Genomic DNA, 20635 nt, shown 5'->3' on the forward strand with positions numbered 1-20635 from the left:
TCTGGTTCTAGGTGCTTCAGGGGACCCTTCCTGAGGACCTCACGATTCTGACCTGCTAGCGGTTCCTTTCTTCACACCAAAGCTCCATTGCATTATGGAAAAGCAGCCCCGATAGAAAATAATAAAAATTATAAGTTAGCAGGGACTGTTTATTATGTGCCAGACATAAAACTATAATCACTTTACATACGTTATCTTACTTAACACTCATAAACATAATAGGTAGCTTCTTTTATTAGCTCTGTTTTATGACTGAAGAAATAAGAGTTTTAATTCCCCAGGGTGTTGAAGTTGATTACTCAGAAAGTGTTGGAACTAAGTTTGAGCCCTGCGTTTAGGCTCTGCCCGTTTTTAGAGATTCAATGACTGCCTTTCTACTGAAAAAAATCTGACAGCCCATAAAATGGGGGCTTATGAGGACCCCACACATACACACAGATAGTCAAGTTCTAGTCAAATAACTGCTAGCCGAAGTTCAGGAAGCCTGCCTGGAAAGTGCAGTATGGATGATAAAGAGCAAAGCCATGCTTGTGTGGATTCCAGTGCACAGTGCCATCACTCTACTGACTGGAATGTCCCCTTTCCCTAGCCCTCCAGAAGTAGATGGAAAGAATGTTGAAAAGGTCTTGGAGCTAGCCTTGGACAAGGAGCATGAGGTGAGGACCCCTGGCCTCTGACTAAACCAAAATGCTGCTGGGGAGTTTGTGATTTCTCCCTTAGGTTCAACTTAGAACACCTGAGAGCAGCAAAGCCATGGGAACTGCCCTAAATCTCCACCATTGAATTCCAGCAACCAGAAGGAAAGAGCCTCAGGGAGGGTTCATGGTTGTTGGCTCCAGGCTAGGGCCACTAGATTGCCCAAGATGAAGGAATAAAGGTGTGTGCCACACTATTTAAGCTCCAATTCTCTCAAAACTAGGCTTCTCTCGTGCTACCAAACTTGTGATTAAAAGTTTCACAGCCTGCTTCTCCTAAGAGCAAAAATCTTTAGCTTGCAGGCTTCCTTTTGCCTTGCCTTCTTCCTTCCAAACGGAACTGTTACTTGGTATCCTCAGATGTGGATCGTTCAGGCTGGCTGTCATTACTCACTTTTTTAGGTCTCAGCTTTCAAGCCCAAATCACCACCTTCTAGGCCAGCTGCCCCTTGTCAGGGGCCATCATGGCTCGCTGTGATTTTTGCTAGTACTTATCACTGCATTGTAGTTGCCTAGCTACTCATCTATCCACCACTAGGTTTTAAGCACTGTGGGAAGGGACTGTATTTTATTCACTGATGTTTTCCCAAGGTCTAAAGCAGTGCCTGGCAAAATAAAAGCACTCAGTAAATATTTGCTATATGACTGAACACATGAAGAAGGTCAGCAAGCCCAACCCCCTCTGGACCCTATGCTCTTAAGACTGGTAGCTGTCTTGGTACAGACCTGAAGGACAACTAATGCTTTAGCTCAAAGTGGGACTGAGGGAGATCAGACCTACAGACCATTTCTGAAACCTGTAATTTCAGCTGCCTGCCCCCCCCCCCTTTTGACTTCATAGGATTTGAGTGCCTGGTAAGACTAGCATTTCTCTACCCAGTCCACCCTCCTACTGTCCCCCACAAATTGACCTCACTGGGCCTGCTTTTATGAAAGGTTTATTCCTAGTGCTAGACCCCAGTCTTCCTGGGCTCCAAACACAATTGGGTGAGTGGGCAAAGGAGACCCAATCAGATGTAGGGTCAGAAATGGGGCTCCCCAATATCCCCATTCCTTTTATCCCAGTCCCCTTCACTGCAGTGGGCACGCACAGAGGAGGGACAAAGAGTATTGGAGGCAACATCATTGGCCCAGGGGAGCGCAAGAAGAGCTGCCATTGGCTGACAAGGTCTTCTGAGATCCTGTCATTGGTCAGGGGGCCCACCCCAGGAACTGGGTAGGCCTGAGGAGTGATGCCATTGGCCAGGGAGTAGTTTTATCATAGCCTCTGGCTGTGGAGTGGAAGGAAAAAAATCTGGGAATGATGCCCAGTGGCCAAGAAGATAAAGGACAGGGCAGCAGCTTCTTCAGAAGAGGTGAAGCCCTCTTCACACCACAGCAGTATGGGCAAAATTGGTGTCAGGCCCCAAGAAAGAAAGGGAGCCCAAGCCAGAAGGTAAATGGCAAGGAATGTCCCATGTCCAAACTCCTCCACCCTGGGGCTGCCCCTCCCAATGTCCTTCTTTATAGCCGGGTTGGGCTGGGAGCAGCTCACTGCTCCTCTAGCCAGGAAGGCTTCTCAGCTCCTGGAGGCCGCAGCTTGATGTTGAACTGCTGCAAGGTCTGCTCCAGTTGCTTCTGGTTCCCAGCAAAGTAGGCGGACACGGCATTGTGGAAGAGCAGCAGCTGCTTGTGCATCACCTTGATCTGGGGGTCCAGCAGGATAGACTCAGACACCCTTCTTGAGGGGCTAAGACCAGAGTCCAGGGACATGGATTCTGCTCTAATGGTGCTCTTGGGGTGGGAACTGAACTCCACCCAGGGAGTCCAAGAAGAAAGGTCAATATGGTAGAAGAAAGAAGCCTGACTTGAGTTGCTGGACCTAGGGTTCTTGTACCCCAGCTCAAGGGAAGTTTTTCCCATCAATGTCCCTGGGGCAGCCACAAAATCCCTAAACAGAATAATGATCAGTGATTGGGAGGAGGAGAGCGACCTGAAATGGCTCAGGCTTTGAGGAGGAACATCATATTCTCTAGCCAAACTGCATTCCCCACCCAACAATGGGGAGAGTCTGAGGGGAAGGTTACTGTAACATGGGAAGGTGGCCTAGGATCAAGGGGGTATAGGATAGGCACCTTGTTTTCTTCCAGGAACTTGAGCTTGATGGCCACATCTCCTCGAAGTTTCTCATACTTGTCCCGATGGGCCTGGAATGTAGCCTGGGCGCTCTCAAGTCGACCACGTGTCCCTGCATCTCGGGGACCCAGACTCAGCTCCTCTAAGTCTGTTCGGTAGGCATCATACTCCAGCCTGGGAAAAGGGGGTGATAAAGGCTGGTCTCCACTCCTTGTTCCTACACATATCTACCTTTCTTTCTTAATTTACTATTATGCCCCCCATGCCCAAACGTCCACCCATGCCAGCCAACTTCCCAAACCTTGGGCCCTGCCAGTGCTCACACCTGGCGGCTTCATACTGCTTAACAGTCATGAGCGTGTCTTCCATGGTCTTGGTGACCAATGTGTTGATGCTAGAGACAAAGAAGTTCACAGCCCCTAGCAGCGTCTCCCCATTCTTGCACAGCAACTTCTGAGTCTCTGCGTTGTAGCCAAATTCTTCCTGAGGGCAGAGGAAGGGGCAGGCTTAGAGTAACAGTCCCTACCAAATAGGAGCTGCAGTCCCTCATTTCCCCTCTTCCCACAGAGGGAAAATGGCCATCAAAACTAAAACTACCACGGACGGTCTCTAGCAAGGCTCTCACTGCCAGAAAGTTAGTGGGGCCTGACTGGGGATGCCTGGGATAGGAATGTGGGGGGAAGGGATTCTCAGATAAGTTTACAAGACAGCAACAGAGAAAGCTAGTGCAGCAGGTAGGGAAGGAGCTCCGATTAGGCCGAGCACCAAAGGCATTCTTGACAAGGGAGAGAAGTGTTACTTGTGAGGCACCTACTGTGCCACCCCCCCTCCCTCACCCCCTCCAGCTTCTGGACCTCTGTACAAACCCTTAGGCTGCCTCCACAGGTGAGTGCTGCTGGGGGCAGGGCTGGGCCCACCCTGGAGGGGTTCTCCCTGGGGGCTGCAGGAGGGAGGGAGGGAGGCTGAGGAGTGACTGCAGGGAAGGGCTGGGGCCCAGTCCCCCCCTCTCCCCCTTTGTTCTGGCTGAGTACCTGAAGCTCTGGGGACTTCTGGCTGAGGTCAGCAAAGGCATCACCTAGTGCATGCTGGGTCTGCAGCAGGCTGTAGAGGTGGGCTGTCAGTGCCCGGCCCAGCTGCAGGACACTTTCATACTTGCGCTTCGTCTCACGCAGCAACTCAATCTGCAGCTCTAGCTCCAGGTCCACAGTTCGGGAGCCTCGACCGAATCGTTCTGATAACAGCTGTTTTGTGCACTAATTGGGAAGTGGAGGGGAAAAAGTCTGAGAGCCTAGACCATGCCCTCCCAAAAGGTAGCTAGCTCCTTCAGCACCTCCATGGTCTGAGCCATACATGGGAATTCTAGGGTCTAGGGAAAAGGTACTCGTGGGGACTTTGGAGAGAGAAGTGCTTGAATCCTTACCTTGTATGTGTTGATGCCCCATTTCTTGACAATGTCAAACTTCTCTCCGGCGATGCCCCGAGCCACCTCATCTCCAGGGCCAGCAGGAGTGGTACTGTGAGATTGATGGCGGCCAGACCCTAAAGGACCAAGTTCTCTGACACCAGCCTTTCTCAGACACAAGCAGACACATCTGTGGCCCTACTTATATTTTCCTCCCAGTACATAAAGCAGCAGCTAAACAGATCATTACATTTTCCTATGCACATGGGGAATTGGAAGCCTATCCTTGAGAACCAAACCCCAAGCTAAAATGTATCTGGCATCCCTAGGGTGGAGGGGGGATGTTGCTGGTGTACAGAGCCAAAGAAAACAGAAGAACATATGCTGACTGTAGGCAAGGAAGGGTCAAGGATGGAGGGTCTTGATAACAGGAAACTTGGTTAACCTTTCCATAGAGAATCCAGGGTGAAATTCTCTAGAGTTCCTCTAGAGAGAAAAGTAAAACTCCAAGAAGCCTCACAAAGTTCCAAATCAGCCTCATGTTCCAGAGCTGGGGAATTCCTTTGAAGTAGAGGCTCAAGTGGTGAAAGGAGGAAAAAGGAAAATGTGCCATCTCAGGGACTACATGCCAGTGGGAAGCAAATGGACAATATTGGGAGCCAGCCTGGAGCTGAAGAGTCCAAGGGATTCAAATGCACAGGAGTTCCCAAGATCTTCAGACATTACAGAAACTTCCTAGACACATCCTATGCTCCTCCAAACCATTCCAGCCCCACTCCCCTTCAAGCTTTCTGCCTCTGATCATTCATACCTGTGGGGATGAGTCCATCACCAGAGCCCCCATAGCCCCCAGACACAATGCTGGTTTCATTGAGGTTGGGTCCTGATACCATCACCTGCTGAAGGTCCTATAGGCCAGAGAAGAGGGGGGCGCTTCAGGAACATAGGGGCAGCTGAAACATTTTGGGGGTGGGAACAAACTTAGATTGAAGCATCAAAAAGAGTACACAGGGAAGTCTGCACAGAGTCAAACTATGACTATATATATAATATATATTACACATAATATATATTATGTGTATATATATATATGAATGAAAGGATTTAGATATGAGAAGGGTAGTGGAATGGCAAGAGAGGGCCCAGGGTTTGAAAGCTGGGATTGCTACGTTGAAATACCGAGAAGAATCAAACAGAAGCACCTGCTCCAGCCCGTCATCTTCAGGAAGCTGCCCAGCCTCGCCATTCCCATGGATGGGGATCTCCATTGTTGCTGCCTTCCCTAGGATCCCGTCTGTCATGGCTAGAGAAGGAATTGGAATCAAGGTCTCCACCCCAGAGCACTGCAAAGCCCAACACAGTTCTGGAAACTGGCCAGCACTCCAGAACAGGGAAGCTTCCCCTGCCATTTCTGAGGTTTCAGAGGTTGTCCTGGGATTTGAGTTCCCCTGGGGTTCGCCACCCCTACTTCTTTGCTTGGACGTATGTGTATTTCTTCCCTTCAAAGTGCTTAAGATTTGTACACATGAACCCTCCAGCCTCAAGTGTCTTCTCACAACCCCCAACTTCACCTTCAGTAATCATTCACAGATCTAGTCATTCAAAAGAAATTCAGGAAGTACGCGTCCAGGCAAAAAGAAAGCAAGCAGTAAACAACCGAGCAAAAGTCTGTGCTCTCTTCCAACTTATGCCCTGCACAGGTGTGTTTACTCCCACCAGGAGTCGAACCCCGTTCCGGGGCTCAGGGGCTCACGAGCTTTATAGGCATGTTCTCCAGGGCTTGACCTTTCACATTCCTCGGTGTTCCTTTCCCCTTCCTTCGGGTGGTCTCCCCCTCCTCCACCTCATCCTCTTCCCCAGCCCTCGTCACCAGGCCTTAGTTGAATCAATGGGTGCTATGTGGTCGGGGTCTGATTAAAAGCCTCGCTTTTTCGGGATGTAGACGACCCCTTCCAAAGTCAGTTATGTCCCCCAGGTGTGTGACTCCCTGTCCCCATCCCCCCATACACCTGGGCATCAGGTGTGTCCTCATCCTTGCCTAGGGCTTAGGGCATCTTGCCCTCAGGGCAGGTTCTTGCGTTCCACTTCCCTTCGCTTAAGTCAGTCGCTCTCACCTGGGCCGGGCCGCTCTTCCCCTCAGGGCGCCAGGCCCGGACCGCGCGGGGACCTCAGGTTCCAGTTCCCGTCGCGATCCTAGCAGCAGGTCAGGGATTCGGCGGAAGTGACGCCTTCTCTGGGCAGACGAAGCCGGCCACGTCGCAGATTATAAGGGCGGAAGTGACGTTGGCAGTTGTGGGCAGGGCGATCCTGAAGCCCAAGCCCTCAAATCCTTGAAGGGGGGGAGGTGGCGGGGGGAAGGGGGAATAGAGAGTGGTACTAGTTTACTTCCGGGGCGGAACCTAGCTGTGCCGGAAGTGACGTAGCCGCGCGTCCTTGGCGCTATGGAGCAGCAGCAACAGCAGCTGAGAAACGTGAGTGAGAGTTAAACTTCTGGGCTAGACGTTCAGTTCGCTGCCAGACCCGCATCTCAAGGGACAGAGATCGAAGTCCCGAGAGCCAGGAATTCGAGGGCTGGGAACGACGGGCTGTGACCTGCGGCCCTGGGAAACCCCGGCGGCGGGGGCCCTGAGTGGAATGCGGGGGCCCTTCCAGCTCTTTCTGGTCCCCTTCTCTCCCAGTTGCGAGACTTCCTGTTGGTCTACAATCGGATGACCGAGCTCTGCTTCCAGCGCTGTGTGCCCAGTCTACACCACCGAGCCCTGGACGCCGAGGAGGTGGGGAACTGTGAGGGAGCTTAGCTTCGATCCTCAGATAACGGTGGAGTACTTTCTTCCTCCCCACGAATCAATAATCCCCTACCTCTGACCCCATGATCTCACCCTTGACTGGGCCTGGAACCAGGCGGGCTTGATCGGACTCCTTTGGCCTCCACTTCCATTCTGTCTTCCTTCCAGGAGGCCTGTCTGCACAGCTGTGCCGGGAAGCTGATCCATTCCAACCACCGCCTTATGGCCGCTTATGTGCAGCTTATGCCTGCCTTGGTACAGCGCCGCATCGCAGACTACGAGGCTGCCTCGGCTGCGCCAGGCGGTACCGAAGAACAGCCCCAAGTCTCGCCATCAGGCAGCTAGCCTTCCAGTCTCATGAAGGGAGGTGCCAGATGGACCCTCAAATTGAAGGCCCCAGTAGACCTTGGGCTTGGTTGAAGTATGTACAGAGATTGAGGCCGTTACCTGAAAGCTGGGTGCTGTTGTTGTTGCTCCTTATCCTAGAGCCAATAAACCCACTTTTACGCCATTTTGTTTATATTCTGGGCATGGAACCTTTGTTTTACTGGTGCCATGCTTTGTTCTGTCACTGAGTGCATATCTGCGGGCTTCAAGCCCCGACAAGTTCCTGTTCAGATGACAGGCTGCCCATAAATCTGTGTGACTTAAATGGCAAAGTATGCATTAGTTCCTGTTTCCCCCCCCTCCTATATTGTTTTATAAGAAATAATTGTGCTGGATCTTTGTGGGGAACCCACAGAGCTTTTTAGACATCACTTTTAGGGAGTCATTGACCACAGAGATGAAATTTGTAAAATTTCAAGAATTGCTCAATAATTTCAACCTTTTCTCTGAATTGTTAGTATCCTTGTATTTCTTATCTTCATGGAATTGGCAGTAAAACCTTTCAACAAAAAAGGATCTGTGTGTTTTTTTCCTTAGGGCCAATCAAGGAGAGAGCTACCACAATGCAGCCAAACTATAGGAAGAAGTAGAAGGGTGGTAGTTATGGGGTGAGTTATGGGGAGTGAAATATATATAAAAATAAGGATCAAGTAAAATAAATGGGACCTTGCTAATGCTACCTGAATGCTTTACTGCTTTTCTAAACTCCTTATTCCACCTTTCTACCCTCTATTCAGTAATGTTCTCACAGCATATGTTTTGTGACTTGTAATTCCAGCCTCTCCATTCTTTTTTTAAGGATTTTTTATTAGCATACATTTGTTGTGTAAGGAGAGATTTCACTGTACCCCCATCACCCTCACTCTGTCGCTCCTATATTTCCCTTCTAGCTTCTCCATTGTTTTCTCATTATTGTCCTTGATTTGGTAGAGTTTATGTCTATTCAGCACTCTGAATGACATGTGTGCCTCCTGTTCTAGCCACCTTCAACCTTTTGTGTTTTGTTTTCTTCCATTCAAACTGCTAGAAAAAAAAATGTCATGAATGCCACCAAATATTTTAGATCTTCAATCTGCACCAGGTCCTTATTACAGTAAACTCCCTTTAGAAATCCTTGATCCATCCTTCCCTTCATCATCGTGACAGTTACTTTACTCCTCACCCAGCCCACACCACACCCCCCTAAGCATCCCTATCAGGTGAACATGTTTCATTTTTTGCAGAGGAATTAAATGTAGACATTGGCTCCAACAATAATAACAACTTTCAGATGTCCTGCCTACACATCAGAAAGCTTAAAATTTCAGATCCTGTATTAAAATGTCATCTGAGACCCAGGCCTAGTGGTGTATGTCAATCCCAGTCCTTGGGATCCTGATGCAACAGAATCATGAATTCAAGGCCAGCCTGAACTACATAATGATGCTATTTCTGGGTAAAGGAAAATACAGATTTTACTTTATGGTCCATAATCTTTTTTTAACTACATTGGGCTGTCTCAAAATTATTATATACTGAGCATCAACTTTGTATAGGTTCTTTTTTTTTTTTTTGGCCAGTCCTGGGCCTTGGACTCAGGGCGTGAGCACTGTCCCTGGCTTCTTCCCGCTCAAGGCTAGCACTCTGCCACCTGAGCCACAGCGCCCCTTCTAGCCGTTTTCCATATATGTGGTGCTGGGGAATCGAACTGAGAGCTTTATGTGTAGGAGGCAAGTGCCCTTGCCACTAGGCCATATTCCCAGCCCTTTGTATAGGTTCTAAAGTTAACATGTCATGTCTCAATTTTTACAAACTATAAGAGGATTGTCTGCTAAACAGATGAAGAAGCAAGACAACCCAAAGCCCATTCAGTTATCTGTTGAGAAAAGGGTTCGTGTGTTCTGCTATCTCTTGATTAGAAAGGAAATCAGTTAGGAACAAAAAATTGTTAATGAGAAATTTTCTTGTAGAGTAGTTCATGTCTACTCAGTAAAGCTCCATGAGAAATATAAATGTGAGTAAAAGTTTGTGAACATCTTAACTCCCGGAAATAGGACATTAGAAACCAGAATGTTCTGTTAGTGCTGTGAGAATTTGTCAGCCTTTGTATGTATCCTTGCAGTAAACTTCCATTTTGAGTTATCTGTTTCTTTGGTAACAATTTCACATAATTAGTGCTGTTGGGGGAAAAGTAAAGGCTATGTTCTATAGTGCTTTTCATTTTGATTTGATTTGTTAGAGGCAGAGTCTCACTGTATAGCCCTGGACAGCCTCAAAATCATGATTGCCCCACCTTTACCTTCCAAGTGCTGGGATTAAATGTATATCCCACCATGTCCAGCCTACCAGAGTTTATATGTGCAGTTTCATCTAGGTGCAAAACACAAACAAACCCTAGGGCCCTTCAATCTGAGCCACTGGCCATGTTCTGTTTCTTGTGCCCTGGTTCTTTTCTGTTTACCACTCAAGAGAAAAGCCTGGTCTAATCTATTTTCTATAGTTGTTGGTCTTCCTCAGATCTTGCCATAAAATGACAGCCATTGCCACAGTAAACAATGTTGTGCTTCAAGCACAACACAGAAATAGCTTCCCTCCCTCCTTACCTTCCAGTGCTAGAGATTGAACCAAGGGCCTTGTACATGTTAGACAAGCACTATACCATTCAATCACATCCTTGGACCAGAAATAAAGAAACTTTGACTAGCTTGCTCACATTCGCTAAGCATATTTAAGAGAGCAGTGGTGCCCCTGTCACTAGCTTCCGAATTTCATTTCCTACCTAGTGCCAGTGGCTCACACCTAAAATCCTAGCTACCCAGGAGGCTGAGATCTGAGGATTACGGCTCAAAGCCAGCCTCCACTGGAAAATCCATGAGACTCTTCTCCAATGAGTCAACAGAAAGGGGCGCTGTGGCTCAGCCTTGAGCCGAAGACCTCAGGGATAGAGCCCAGGCCCTGAGTTCAAGCTCCACAATGGGGGAGGGGGGAAAGGGAAGAATTTCACTTCCTGCCCTTTGGCAACATGACATTCTTTTGCAGCTGTTCATCCAGGTAACTCTCATTATTGGTTTTACTACCATTAATTACTGCTCCCCTGTTACTTTCTTCTAAATAGCTAGTCTTTGGTCTATTGTGTTTGTAAACTTCAGTGTTTAGACAATCATTCAGCATTAGGTCTCTTAAGTTCCCTTGGCCCAGTCTAAGGACTTTTTCTCTCAGCCACCCAACAACGAAACAACAAATGAAAAAAAGCCCTAAACCACTATTACTTGCACCCTAACTCCTGCTTTGCTTATTGGGCTGATATTTTCCTGTCATTCTTTGATATCACTTCGCTGTAACATTCTCTCCAGTTATTCTCACCATTAGCACTTTCCTAGACAGCTTGAACTCATTTTCTTGCAACAAGCTTAATTTTCCTGTTTTTTTTCTTTTAATCTCTTTTGGACCCTTAAATAAAAGACATTTGTGCCTGCCTTTGGATAACTAAATGTTACCCAAATAATCTACCATTGAGTAGATTATACACTATGGTTGACAAATTCTGGTACCTCAGCTCTTACAATGTAGGTTTATTTCACAGTTTGTAATTACAAGGACAGAGTTCAAACATAATAACTGGCACAATAGATGGGCTCAATAGTTCAATTTAAGCAAGAGAAAGGCCTTTTATCAGAAGAGACAAGTGAACTGGTCATTTGAATTAACTGCTCACAAATTAGAGATTTTTTTTTTCAGCAATGTCTTAGTATGTTTCCCCAGGTTGGTCTCAAATCATCCTCCCACCCTCGACTCCCAAGTGCTAGGACTATCGGGATGCCACTGCCTGGCTAGAGCTGTGTTTCATCCAAATCTCAGTGGAGAGTATCTGCGACCCTTACCCAGATAATTCTTCACCTGAAGGCCCCCATCTTAGAGTAATTAACTATGTCATGCTATTCTGTATTCAGTTTCCAAGTTTGATTCTCCACTCAATTTCTATGGTTCTGTCCAAATATTTTAACTCTCCTTTCTACCTCTATTACTAATACCACAAGCAGCAGCAGTCTTTTAATAGCTTTTGTTTGTTGTTGGTTGGTTTTTGGCTGTGCTAGAGTGTGAAACCAGGGCCTCAAACTTTCTAGGCAAGCGCTCTTACCATTTGAGCCATACCCCTAGCCCTTTTTGTCTTCAGTTTAGACCACTTTTGATTTATTCGGATTTGACTCAGCTACTTTTAACAGAGACTCAACCTGTCACTCTCTTTCAAGTAGAAATCTAGTCCAAAACTGATGTGGTGACTTCATAGTCCTCTGAGATGAGACCTAGTCTACTTGGCAGCTTTCTTATGCTTATGTCTGCCTCATCTTCTGCTTAGGGCAAGCCTCATCCTTGTGACCAACATGGAGCTTTCTTCATTATATAAACATTCCAAAGAACAAGGCAGGGATTGGTGGGGAAGGGGCAGGCCCTCCTAGCAACAACATACTGGAAGTTATTTATCAGAAGTTTGGCCTGTGGCCAGGTCTTGTTACAAGGGTGGCTGAGAAATATTACCCTTTTTCTAGCCAGTCGTTTTCCCATCTAAAGATCGGGGGCCTCTTCCTAAGTAAAATGAGGATGCTGGCTATAGAGATTCTATTTCTACACTAGCAAAAATGAAGTAAAATATGTGTACTTGCTTCACACTAGTGGCTCTATAATCCTAGGTAACATAGCTATTTAGGAGGCTGAGATCAGCAGGACTGTAGCTCTCTGGCATGGACTTGATCTCAACAGAAGAAACTGAGCTTCATCTAGCTACAATGCCTGTAATCCTGGCTACAACAGGAAGCAAATGATAGGATTATGGTCCAGGTATATGACTAGGTAAGAAAGGAGACTTTATCAAAACTAGCCAATGTAGCCAGTCATGCTTAGAATCCTGACTACTCAGGAGGCTGAGATCTGAGAATCCTTTCCTGCCCAGTCCAAGCAGGAAAGTCCATGAGACTTCTTTCCAATTAACCACAAAAAGTCTGGGAGTGGAACTGTGGCTCAAGTAGAAGAGTGCTAGCCTTGAGGAAAAAAGCTCAGAAACTTGTGCCCTGACCCTGAGTTCAAGCCCTAAGATCAGTGCATGTGTGCATACACACACACACACACACACACACACACACACACACACACACCAATAATAATAATCAGTGCAGAAAAGAAAACTGGAGGCTGGGAATATAGCCTAGTAGTAGAGCGCTTGTCTCATATACATGAAGCCCTGGGTTTGATTCCTCAGCACCACATATATAGAAAAAACAAAAAGTGGTGCTTTGGCCCAAGTGGTAGAGTGCTAGCCTTGAGCAAAAGGAAGCCAGGGACAGTCCTCAGGCCTCGAGTTCAAGCCCCAGAACTGATGAAAAAAGAAAGGAAGAGAAAACTGGAGGGCAGTGGTAGAGCTTATCTGACTACTGAGCTTAAAGAATTGAGCTCAATATTAAGGTGGTAAACTGGACTTGAATGTGAAGGGTGACTGGTTAGGTTGAGTACCCATGAACGGCCAAGATTCCGACCCCTATCCCAGTTTTCTCTTTCTTCATCTGTCTCAGAATCTCCTAGCCTCAGCACCCGGAACCCTTCCCTTAACTTAAACATTCTGTATGTTATATGATCTTCCCCCTCCAGCCCCTAGTTACGGATTCATCCAGTTCAATAAATCTTGGCTAAGTACAAAAAAAAAAAGTGAGCTCAAACACAGTACCACCGAAAGTAGGTATTCTGTGGTATTATGTGTATGTATGTACACACACCTATACATAGGTGTACATATATAAACAAACTTATCTATAGGTGTGGGTATATGTAACATATATATGGTACTCATTTGATATTCATGTATGTAATGATTCATCGCCTACTTAATTGGTACTCATGTACTTAACTAGTGTTTGTGACTTTTAGACTCCTTAGCATCACAACACTCTTTCTGTGATCAGGCCCTATGAGATGTTTCTTCAAATATTGATTCTCTTACCTTTGGTTATAAATATGAACACTTTTGTGTGGTGCTTGAGTATATCATGCAATCCTGAACTCTGAATTCTGCCAGACATTTACCCATCCATATATATACTGAGTTAGGTTAAACCCTGCTGATAAAGAGGTGTGGGTGAGATATAGCAGCTCTTCTCTGGGAATTTAATGTGACATGAAAAAGATACCATAGGAAAAGTAGTCACCAGTGTGGTAAATGTCATTGTGAAGAAATGTGTGCTGTAATGGAAACATACCACAATAAAACTCACCTTGTTTGTGGGATAGAGAGCCTCTCCAAGGAAGTGATTTTGAAACAAATCCAAATGGTGAGTTCAAATGACTTGGACAAAAGGGAAGGAACAGCTTTCTTCCTTTCATGTCTTATCACTCCATTTCCTTGCTTTCAGTTTCTCTCTGTCTCCCATTAGCATATATTAGCTATTTTATTGTGACACTTCCTTGCATATATACAATGTATTCCAAAGTATCTCCTGCCATCACTCTCCCTTCCCCTCTTTCTAACACAATTTCAGCAGGTTTCATTGTTCTATTTTCATACTTGCTGACAATCTTTTATGACCATATTCATCCTCTTTGACCTCCATCAGTTCAACCTCTTCTCATTAATTCCTATCCCATGCCCCCCCCCCCCCCAAAGAGCCTGTTTATCACCTTTTCTTTTAGGTTTACTCTGATGATTCTATTTAAAATTGGAACTTGGAAGGCTGGGGCAGAAGGATCACAAGTTTGAGGCCAGCTTGGCTACACAGACAGAAACAAAGCAAAAGCCCAAACCTGGGAATCTGTGTTCCTCTACCCCTCCTCCAACTCCTTATCCTGTTCTGTAGCACGCATTCCTTCATGTATGCTGTATACATTATTCATTTTGTTTGCTGCTTATTACCTATTTTCCCACTAGAGTATAGGTTCCATAAATGAAGATTTTGTTTGTTTGTTTTGTTTTTTTGCTAGTCCTGGGGCTCGAACTCAGGGCCTGAGCACTCCCTCTGACTTCTTTTTGCTCAAGACTAGCACTCTACCACTTGAGCCACAGTGCCACTTCCGGCCTCTTCTATATATGTGGTGCTGAGGAATCGAACCCAGGGCTTAATGTATACAAGGCAAGCACTTTACCACTAGGCCATATTCCAAGCCCCTGAATATTTTTTTTAATCATTATTGTTTTTTACACTGGTGCAACCAAACACTTAAAACAGTCCCAATGTCATCGATACTTGATATTTGTTGAATGAATGGATGCCAGAGGGAAGGGATCATAAAACAAAGGTATGTAGCTTGGCTTTAGATAGCTACCCTTCTAACGTACCAAGAAAGAGGAAATATATGAGTTCAAAACTAAGAAGTGTGTGTTTGCATGCTGGTTGTGGGGCTTGAACTCTGGGCCTGGGCACTGTCTCTGAGCTTTCTGCTCTAAGTAGCTTTTATTTGGTATTGGGGAGTTGAATTTCTTCGTGTGTGTGTGTGCACACGCGTGTGCACGTGCATACAAAGCCCTGGACTCAGAACCTGAGCATGCCCTATAGGTTTTTTGCTCAGGGCTGATGCTTTTACCACTCAAGCCGAAGCTCCACTTCCAGCCTTTTGAAGGTTACTTGGGGATAAGGGTCTTACAGATTCTCTTACGTGGACTGTCTTCGAACCATAATCTTCAGATCTCAGCCTCCTGAGTTGCTAGAATTACAGGCTTGAGCCACTGGTACTAGAGCTGAGGTTGGCTTTCTTTAAAATAGCCTGTGTGATTATTTTGTGTCTACCTGGCTAGGCTGTACTGCCCAGTTATTGAATAGTAATCTAGGTATTGCAGTGAAAGTATTTTATAAATGTGGCTAACACTTATAGTTATCTATAATTCATTGACTTTATATAAAGGAGATTGGGCTTAATAATGTAGATGGGCCTCACCGAAACAGTTGAGACCTTAAGACCAAAACATAAGCCTACTATTGGGCTTATATTTCAATTCAGAACAACTAAACCATAATCATTTCCATGAAATGGTAATAGGTGCTGTGAAGAAAACTACTTTGGAATGAGAAGGGTACAGATGTTGGGGATTGTGCTGTCCTGGGCACCTGGCTTATCCTACTATTAATTTGTTTTTTGTTTTTTCGTTTTGCCAGTCCTGGGCTTGGACTCAGGGCCTGAGCACTGTCCCTGACTTCTTTTTGCTCAAGGCTAGCACTCTGCCCCTTGAGCCACAGCACCACTTCTGGCCATTTTGTATATATGTGGTGTGCTGGGGAATCAAACCCAGTGCTTCATGTATATGAGGCAAACACTCTTGCCACTAGGCCATATTCCCAGCCCCCTACTATTAATTTGTAGGCACACATAAGAAGTCAGTGTTTTTCAGCAATCTTGAGTTTCAGTACTTCTTACAATATGACATAGCTGAATACAAGAAAACAAGATCTTCTAGGTAGGCCTGACCTAAGTATACCAACTCTTTAAAAGCAGGACTTGTTCTTTAGCTGGTTGCAGAAGACTAACAGAAAAATTTGAAGCACAAGGTGGTTTTGAAGTATTGTTGGCTTAAAGATGGAGGAACAGCTGGGCACTGGTGGCGCACACCTATAATCCTACCTACTCAGGAGGCTGAGATCTGAGGATCATGGTTCAAAACCAGCCCCAGTAGGAAAGTCTGTGAGACTTTTGTCTCAAAAATAATAAACAAAAAACACGGAAGTGGAGCTATGGCTCAAAGTGGCAGAGTACTAGCCTTGAGCAAAAGAGCTCAGTGACCATGCCCAGGCCCTGAGTTCAAGCCCAACAACCAACAACAAAAAAGATGGAGGAACAACTAGATGAGTGGATCAAAAAATGTGGTACCTATACACAGTGGAATTTTACACAGCCATTAGAAAGAATAATATTTCATTTGCTGGGAAATGGATGGACCTAAAACAAATCATGTTAAGTGAGGTAAGCCAAGCTCAGAGACACAAACAGCTCATGCTTTCTCTCATATGTGGAAGCTAGGTAAAAATATACTAAGACATGATAACTTGTTCAGGACTCTAGGCATTCACACACAGTGTGAGCAAAGGATGATAATCTTAGAGGAACACATAGGCACAATGCTATATCTGATCATACAAAATAATATTTATTAAAATTGAACTCCAGGAGGTATTTTTTCTTTGAAAGGAAGAAAAAGATGGAGGAACAGTATTTCAAAGACATCAGATGTCCTCTAGGTCCAGAGGGCCAAGGAAGAAACAAGAACCTCTCAGTTCCACAACTACAAAGAACCCAGTCCTGTCTTCAAAAGGAATACACCTGGAAGTGTATCCCTCCCCCCAGTTCCTGGAGATGAGTCAGCCCAGCTAACACTTTACTACATTCCAAAGCAAGTCACACTAGAGACCTGTTACAGACCTGTGAGATCCTACAAGGGCTTGGCTTTTAAGCTTCTTACTTCCTGGTAATTTGTTACAAAGCCTCAGATATTTTGTATGACAGAAGTTTCTCCAGAAAACAAAACAAAAAGAAAAAACAGAAGCATAGGCTGAGAAGGCTATGGTATCAGCTGGAGAAACAGGAAGACTGGCTGTATAACTCAGTCACAATATGAAGTCATGAACATCAAGAAGAGCTCAAATTTGCCCAAAGAGCAGATTTCCCTTTCCCCTCCCTCTTAGTTCTATCCAGGAAGTACATTGGATGATATTTCTCCACATTGGTAAAGTTGATGTTTACTCTGTGGGAGAGAGGAAGTGAAGGAGAGAGAGAGGGAGGGAAAAAGAAGGGAGACAGGAAGAGGGAAGGAGAGGGGGGAGGGCGGGGGAAAGAGTCCAAAATTTTTACTTGAACAAATGAAATTGGCTTGTCATATCCAGTAATGGGAAAGAACAGGTTTCTTTTGTGGGGGGAAACAGATTAAGAGTTTAGTTTGAGATATTTTAAGGTTTTAAAGTTTGGAATGCTTCATCAGGTATCCAACTGGAGACTTTAAGTAGTTGGGTATAAAAATCAGATTTCAGAGGTGAGGTAGGGCTGGATTTCTATTGTTGTTTTAAATCATTCCGCTGAATTTTAAAAACCACCCAGCCACTCCCAGATTCCCTAGTCCTCAACAAGACCTGCCACTTCTTGAGATGGAAGATTAGTCCACACAAGGCTTTTGTCTCAAATGGCTTTCCTTTGGTGACCTGTGTTGTAGCAAAGGGGTATGAGGTGGCAAAAGCAAGTGCCAAAGGCATACTTTATAGGACCTGCACTAATTCAGACATTCAGTAACTGGATAAAGAAGACACACACTGGGCTGGGAATATGGCCTAGTGGCAGAGTGTTTGCCTCACATACATGAAGCTCTGGGTTCGATTCCTCAGGACCACTGTGGCTCAAGTGGTAGAGTGCTAGCCTTGAGCAAAAAGAAGCCGCGGACAGTGCTCAGGCAGGCCCTGAGTTCAAGCCCCAGAACTGGAAAAAAAGAAAAGAAAAGAAGACACATACTCTCAGGACCTGCTGGTTCTCCTAATGAAATGGGTCATTCATTTGCAACTCAAGCGGGCTCCTCTGAGGGCCCCCTTGCCTGAAGAGAGGTGGTTTGCAGGTTTGCTTTGGGTCCCTCCCCACCAGGCTCCCTGCCTCTTAGGCCCCGCCCATATCCCCCCACTTTCCCCTCCCTGCCACGCCCTCACTCTTCCTCCCCCTGAGGCTCTCACCTTCTTAGGCTCTGGTAACGGTTCTAACAGTTGGGGGGCTGGGGAGGGGGGCTGCTGCGTCCTGGCTCAGGATCAGCTCACAATCCGCTCTCTTGGGTTTTCCTGGAGGGGCAGCACCACAGCCCCTACCTCCCTCTGGAAATCCACCTCCCCCGCCTTCCTCTCCCACCCCAGTCCTTTGCTTTTGCTTTCTCTAGGCCTCCCCATCCGTCTCCCAACCGAGTTGTTACTGTGTGGGCTTCTGGGCTTCTCGTCCTCAGGATCTTCCCTACCAAAGGGCCGGAGCTTTGCTGTCTCTTGAGTCTTCCAGCTTCCACTCTGTGTATCAGGGTACCTCTTCCCATAATGGTGCCTGTGTGCGCCAGCCTGTCTGTGTGGGGTGGCTGGGATTAAGGGGAGCCTGTGCCTGGGACCCAAATCTAAGTTCATTCATTTCTCCCACAGACGCTGCCCAATGAAACCTCATCAGCAGACCCGTCACTATTCCCCTCCCTTGACTCTCGCGACTCTCCAGCCAGGTGAGGGACCCTGGGAGGTAGGAACTCTTGCTGCAGGTAAAGCTCCTTCCTCTCACCAGGACCCAGTTTCTTCCCAGTCTTCCGGAAAACAATAGGAAGGTTGTAAAGGTCTCACCCTCCCGGATCTGGCTCTTGTCTTACAGCTCCATCCATTTCCCTACTTTAGATTGGTTTTTCCTCCTTTCCCCACAACCCCATCGACCTGGCCCACAACTTGAGGGCTGTTTTCCTACCTCTCTTCTGGGCTCGGCCATGCAGGTAAGGACCAGAAGCAGAGAACTTGGAACTGGCAGTTGGATCCTGAGCTGTGGGCCAGGTCACTTCGACAGCAGTTGAATGACCATCTCCTTTATCTGGACAAAGAGAGGAAAGAGAAGAAGGAAAAAGGAGCAGCTCCTGGTGGCTCATTGTCTGATATCCATGAGTCTCTGGACAGCACTGAACAGTCCTGGTCCTCTAAGAAGAAACAGAGGCAGTTCCTGAGGGAATTAGACATGTCTACACTGCTGGAGCTCCTGTTTGCTGAGATCAGAGCTCTGTTCTCGGCTGTGCTGAAGGACTGCAGCCCTGAGGCCTGGCGCTACCTGCATGCAGTACTGTGTCTGCTGCCTCCATATCGTAAGCTGCTAACCAGTTGCCTTGACTTGCTGCCCTTCCTGGAACAGCTTTACTGTTGGGCACCCAGAGTCCAAGTCCAAGTCCAGCTGGACCTGCTGGATGCCATAGACCGGGCCTTCCCCCCGGACAGCTCTCTGTTACATCGTGCCTCCCATGTAGACTGCTGTCCTCAGAAGAGGGGATTCCATCACGGAGAGTCCCCTTGCCCCGCCTGCCCTTTCATGCAGGCCCGGTGGGGTGGGGAACAAGAGAAGAAGGATTTGGCCACATGGTCACGACCATTGACACTTCCTGAGTTTCAGCACTGCTTGGGCATTGTTGGTGCTGAAGTAGCTCTAGAGGAGACCCACTGGCTGGATGGCCTTAGTCTCCTGCCCTTGGCCCTGGCGACCGACATCCCTGTGCAGTATGAAAGCAGCGACACTGGCTACGCAGACGTATATTTTGAAGGAAGACAGACTAAGTAAGTGAGCAAGTGGTCCAGCCTGGGACTTCGATCAGGGGAGAAAAAGAAATCAGTTCCTGAGTGCCTGGAGAGCCCCCAGAATGTCTCCAGCCAGCTCACTGCCCCTCAGCAATTACTTTGGCCCCAAGCTGTGCTGATGTGTTTAAGGCTGATCCTGTAAAGGGTTTTTTTATATGTGTGTTTTTGTTTTTTTTTAACGAATAACAAAACAAAAACCAGCATCTCAGTGTTAATCCCCATAGAGAAAGGCAGCAATTGAAAGTCCACCATCAGGAAACCAAAGTTGCAGGAAATAGCTTGGCTTTCCAAAGTCAGCTAGAGCACAGTTTCTTTTTGGACAATGTTACCTCTTCCCTCCCTCTCTCCCAGTTTCCCTATAAATTGTCGTAATTACGCTTGATTTAGTGTGATTACTAGTATATTAGAAAGGGACAGGGTATTATTTACATGTCCATGTGAACTAGCTGGTCCCACACAGCACTCCTGCGGCGGACCTCCCCTGGCTATAGGTATCTGACCTCTTTGTTCTGCTTTTGTCCTCTGGCTTTTTGTCATATAGGTCTCAGTTAGACGTTGAAGTTCCTCTGAGATCCCTCCGAAGGAGAAGTACTGGCTTCCTGCACGAATTTTCCTTCGCAGGTAGCCAGGCGATGGCCATCATGAAAACAGAGAAGTACCTGAGGACCATGCACTTCCTCTACCTCAACGTGGCTCCCAATCGTCACTTTAAGTAAGAGCTTAGCCCACACCCCTTTTGTGCTTCTTGCTTCCTGACCTCATCCTGTACTAACTAGTCCACCCCCCCTTCTTTCTCCCTGCACCTGTGCTTGCCCTTGCTTCTTTGTCCCATAATCCCTCCTCTGTCTCCAAGTTTCCCTCCATCACTTCTCAGCAGCTTCATCCTTTGTTCGCAGCAGACTCCTCTTTTGCTGTTCTCTTTTGCTGTCACCACCATTTGTTTTCATCTTTCTTTCGTTTTCTTTCTTCTTT

At 46.6% G+C, this 20635-nt stretch overlaps 3 protein-coding genes across 5 annotated transcripts in view; 2 read left to right on the plus strand and 1 right to left on the minus strand.

Moving 5' to 3' along the window:
- Positions 1-337: 337 nt before the first annotated feature.
- On the minus strand, positions 338-6479 carry Arfip2 (ADP ribosylation factor interacting protein 2). 3 transcript variants are annotated; one of them, XM_048360079.1, is made up of 8 exons: positions 6327-6479; positions 5415-5515; positions 5024-5120; positions 4231-4349; positions 3842-4063; positions 3136-3293; positions 2810-2984; positions 338-2381 (listed from the first exon to the last, which is right to left on the minus strand). In XM_048360079.1, the coding sequence occupies exons 2-8, from the start codon at positions 5511-5513 to the stop codon at positions 2226-2228; spliced, it is 1026 nt and encodes a 341-aa protein (XP_048216036.1). In that variant the 5' UTR covers positions 5514-5515; positions 6327-6479; the 3' UTR covers positions 338-2225. The 3 variants fall into 3 exon arrangements, with proteins under 3 accessions (XP_048216036.1, XP_048216037.1, XP_048216038.1); XM_048360080.1 differs by lacking the exon at positions 6327-6479 and having other exon boundaries at positions 5024-5165; XM_048360081.1 differs by lacking the exons at positions 5415-5515; positions 6327-6479 and having other exon boundaries at positions 4231-4410; positions 5024-5083.
- Positions 6480-6586: 107 nt separating this feature from the next.
- Positions 6587-7910, plus strand: Timm10b (translocase of inner mitochondrial membrane 10B). The gene is made up of 3 exons (XM_048360082.1): positions 6587-6683; positions 6891-6986; positions 7167-7910. Exons 1-3 carry the CDS (start codon positions 6654-6656, stop codon positions 7341-7343), a joined length of 303 nt encoding a protein of 100 aa, XP_048216039.1. The 5' UTR covers positions 6587-6653; the 3' UTR covers positions 7344-7910.
- Positions 7911-18497: 10587 nt separating this feature from the next.
- Dnhd1 (dynein heavy chain domain 1) overlaps positions 18498-20635 on the plus strand; it is a 65346-nt gene continuing 63208 nt past the window's right edge. Inside the window, exons 1-3 of the mRNA XM_048361253.1 lie at positions 18498-18561; positions 18820-19642; positions 20205-20375. Of these exons, the coding sequence (XP_048217210.1) occupies positions 18498-18561; positions 18820-19642; positions 20205-20375 (1058 nt within the window). The remainder of the gene's footprint in view (positions 18562-18819; positions 19643-20204; positions 20376-20635) is intronic.

The sequence above is a fragment of the Perognathus longimembris genome, chromosome 13 (genome assembly GCF_023159225.1).
Source record: "Perognathus longimembris pacificus isolate PPM17 chromosome 13, ASM2315922v1, whole genome shotgun sequence".
Taxonomy (NCBI): domain Eukaryota; kingdom Metazoa; phylum Chordata; class Mammalia; order Rodentia; family Heteromyidae; genus Perognathus; species Perognathus longimembris.

What these genes read in the sequence shown, in the direction of transcription:
- Timm10b (XM_048360082.1), top strand. Translation starts at nt 6,654, where the DNA reads ATGGAGCAGCAGCAACAGCAGCTGAGAAAC. An exon ending in AGCAACAGCAGCTGAGAAAC is followed by an intron (nt 6,684 to 6,890) that starts GTGAGTGAGAGT and finishes CTTCTCTCCCAG; the next exon opens with TTGCGAGACTTCCTGTTGGT. An exon ending in GAGCCCTGGACGCCGAGGAG is followed by an intron (nt 6,987 to 7,166) that starts GTGGGGAACTGT and finishes TCTTCCTTCCAG; the next exon opens with GAGGCCTGTCTGCACAGCTG.
- Arfip2 (XM_048360079.1), bottom strand. Translation starts at nt 5,513, where the DNA reads ATGACAGACGGGATCCTAGGGAAGGCAGCAACAATGGAGATCCCCATC. An exon ending in AAGATGACGGGCTGGAGCAG is followed by an intron (nt 5,121 to 5,414) that starts GTGCTTCTGTTT and finishes TCTGGCCTATAG; the next exon opens with GACCTTCAGCAGGTGATGGT. An exon ending in AGTTCCTGGAAGAAAACAAG is followed by an intron (nt 2,382 to 2,809) that starts GTGCCTATCCTA and finishes CTGGACCCCCAG; the next exon opens with ATCAAGGTGATGCACAAGCA.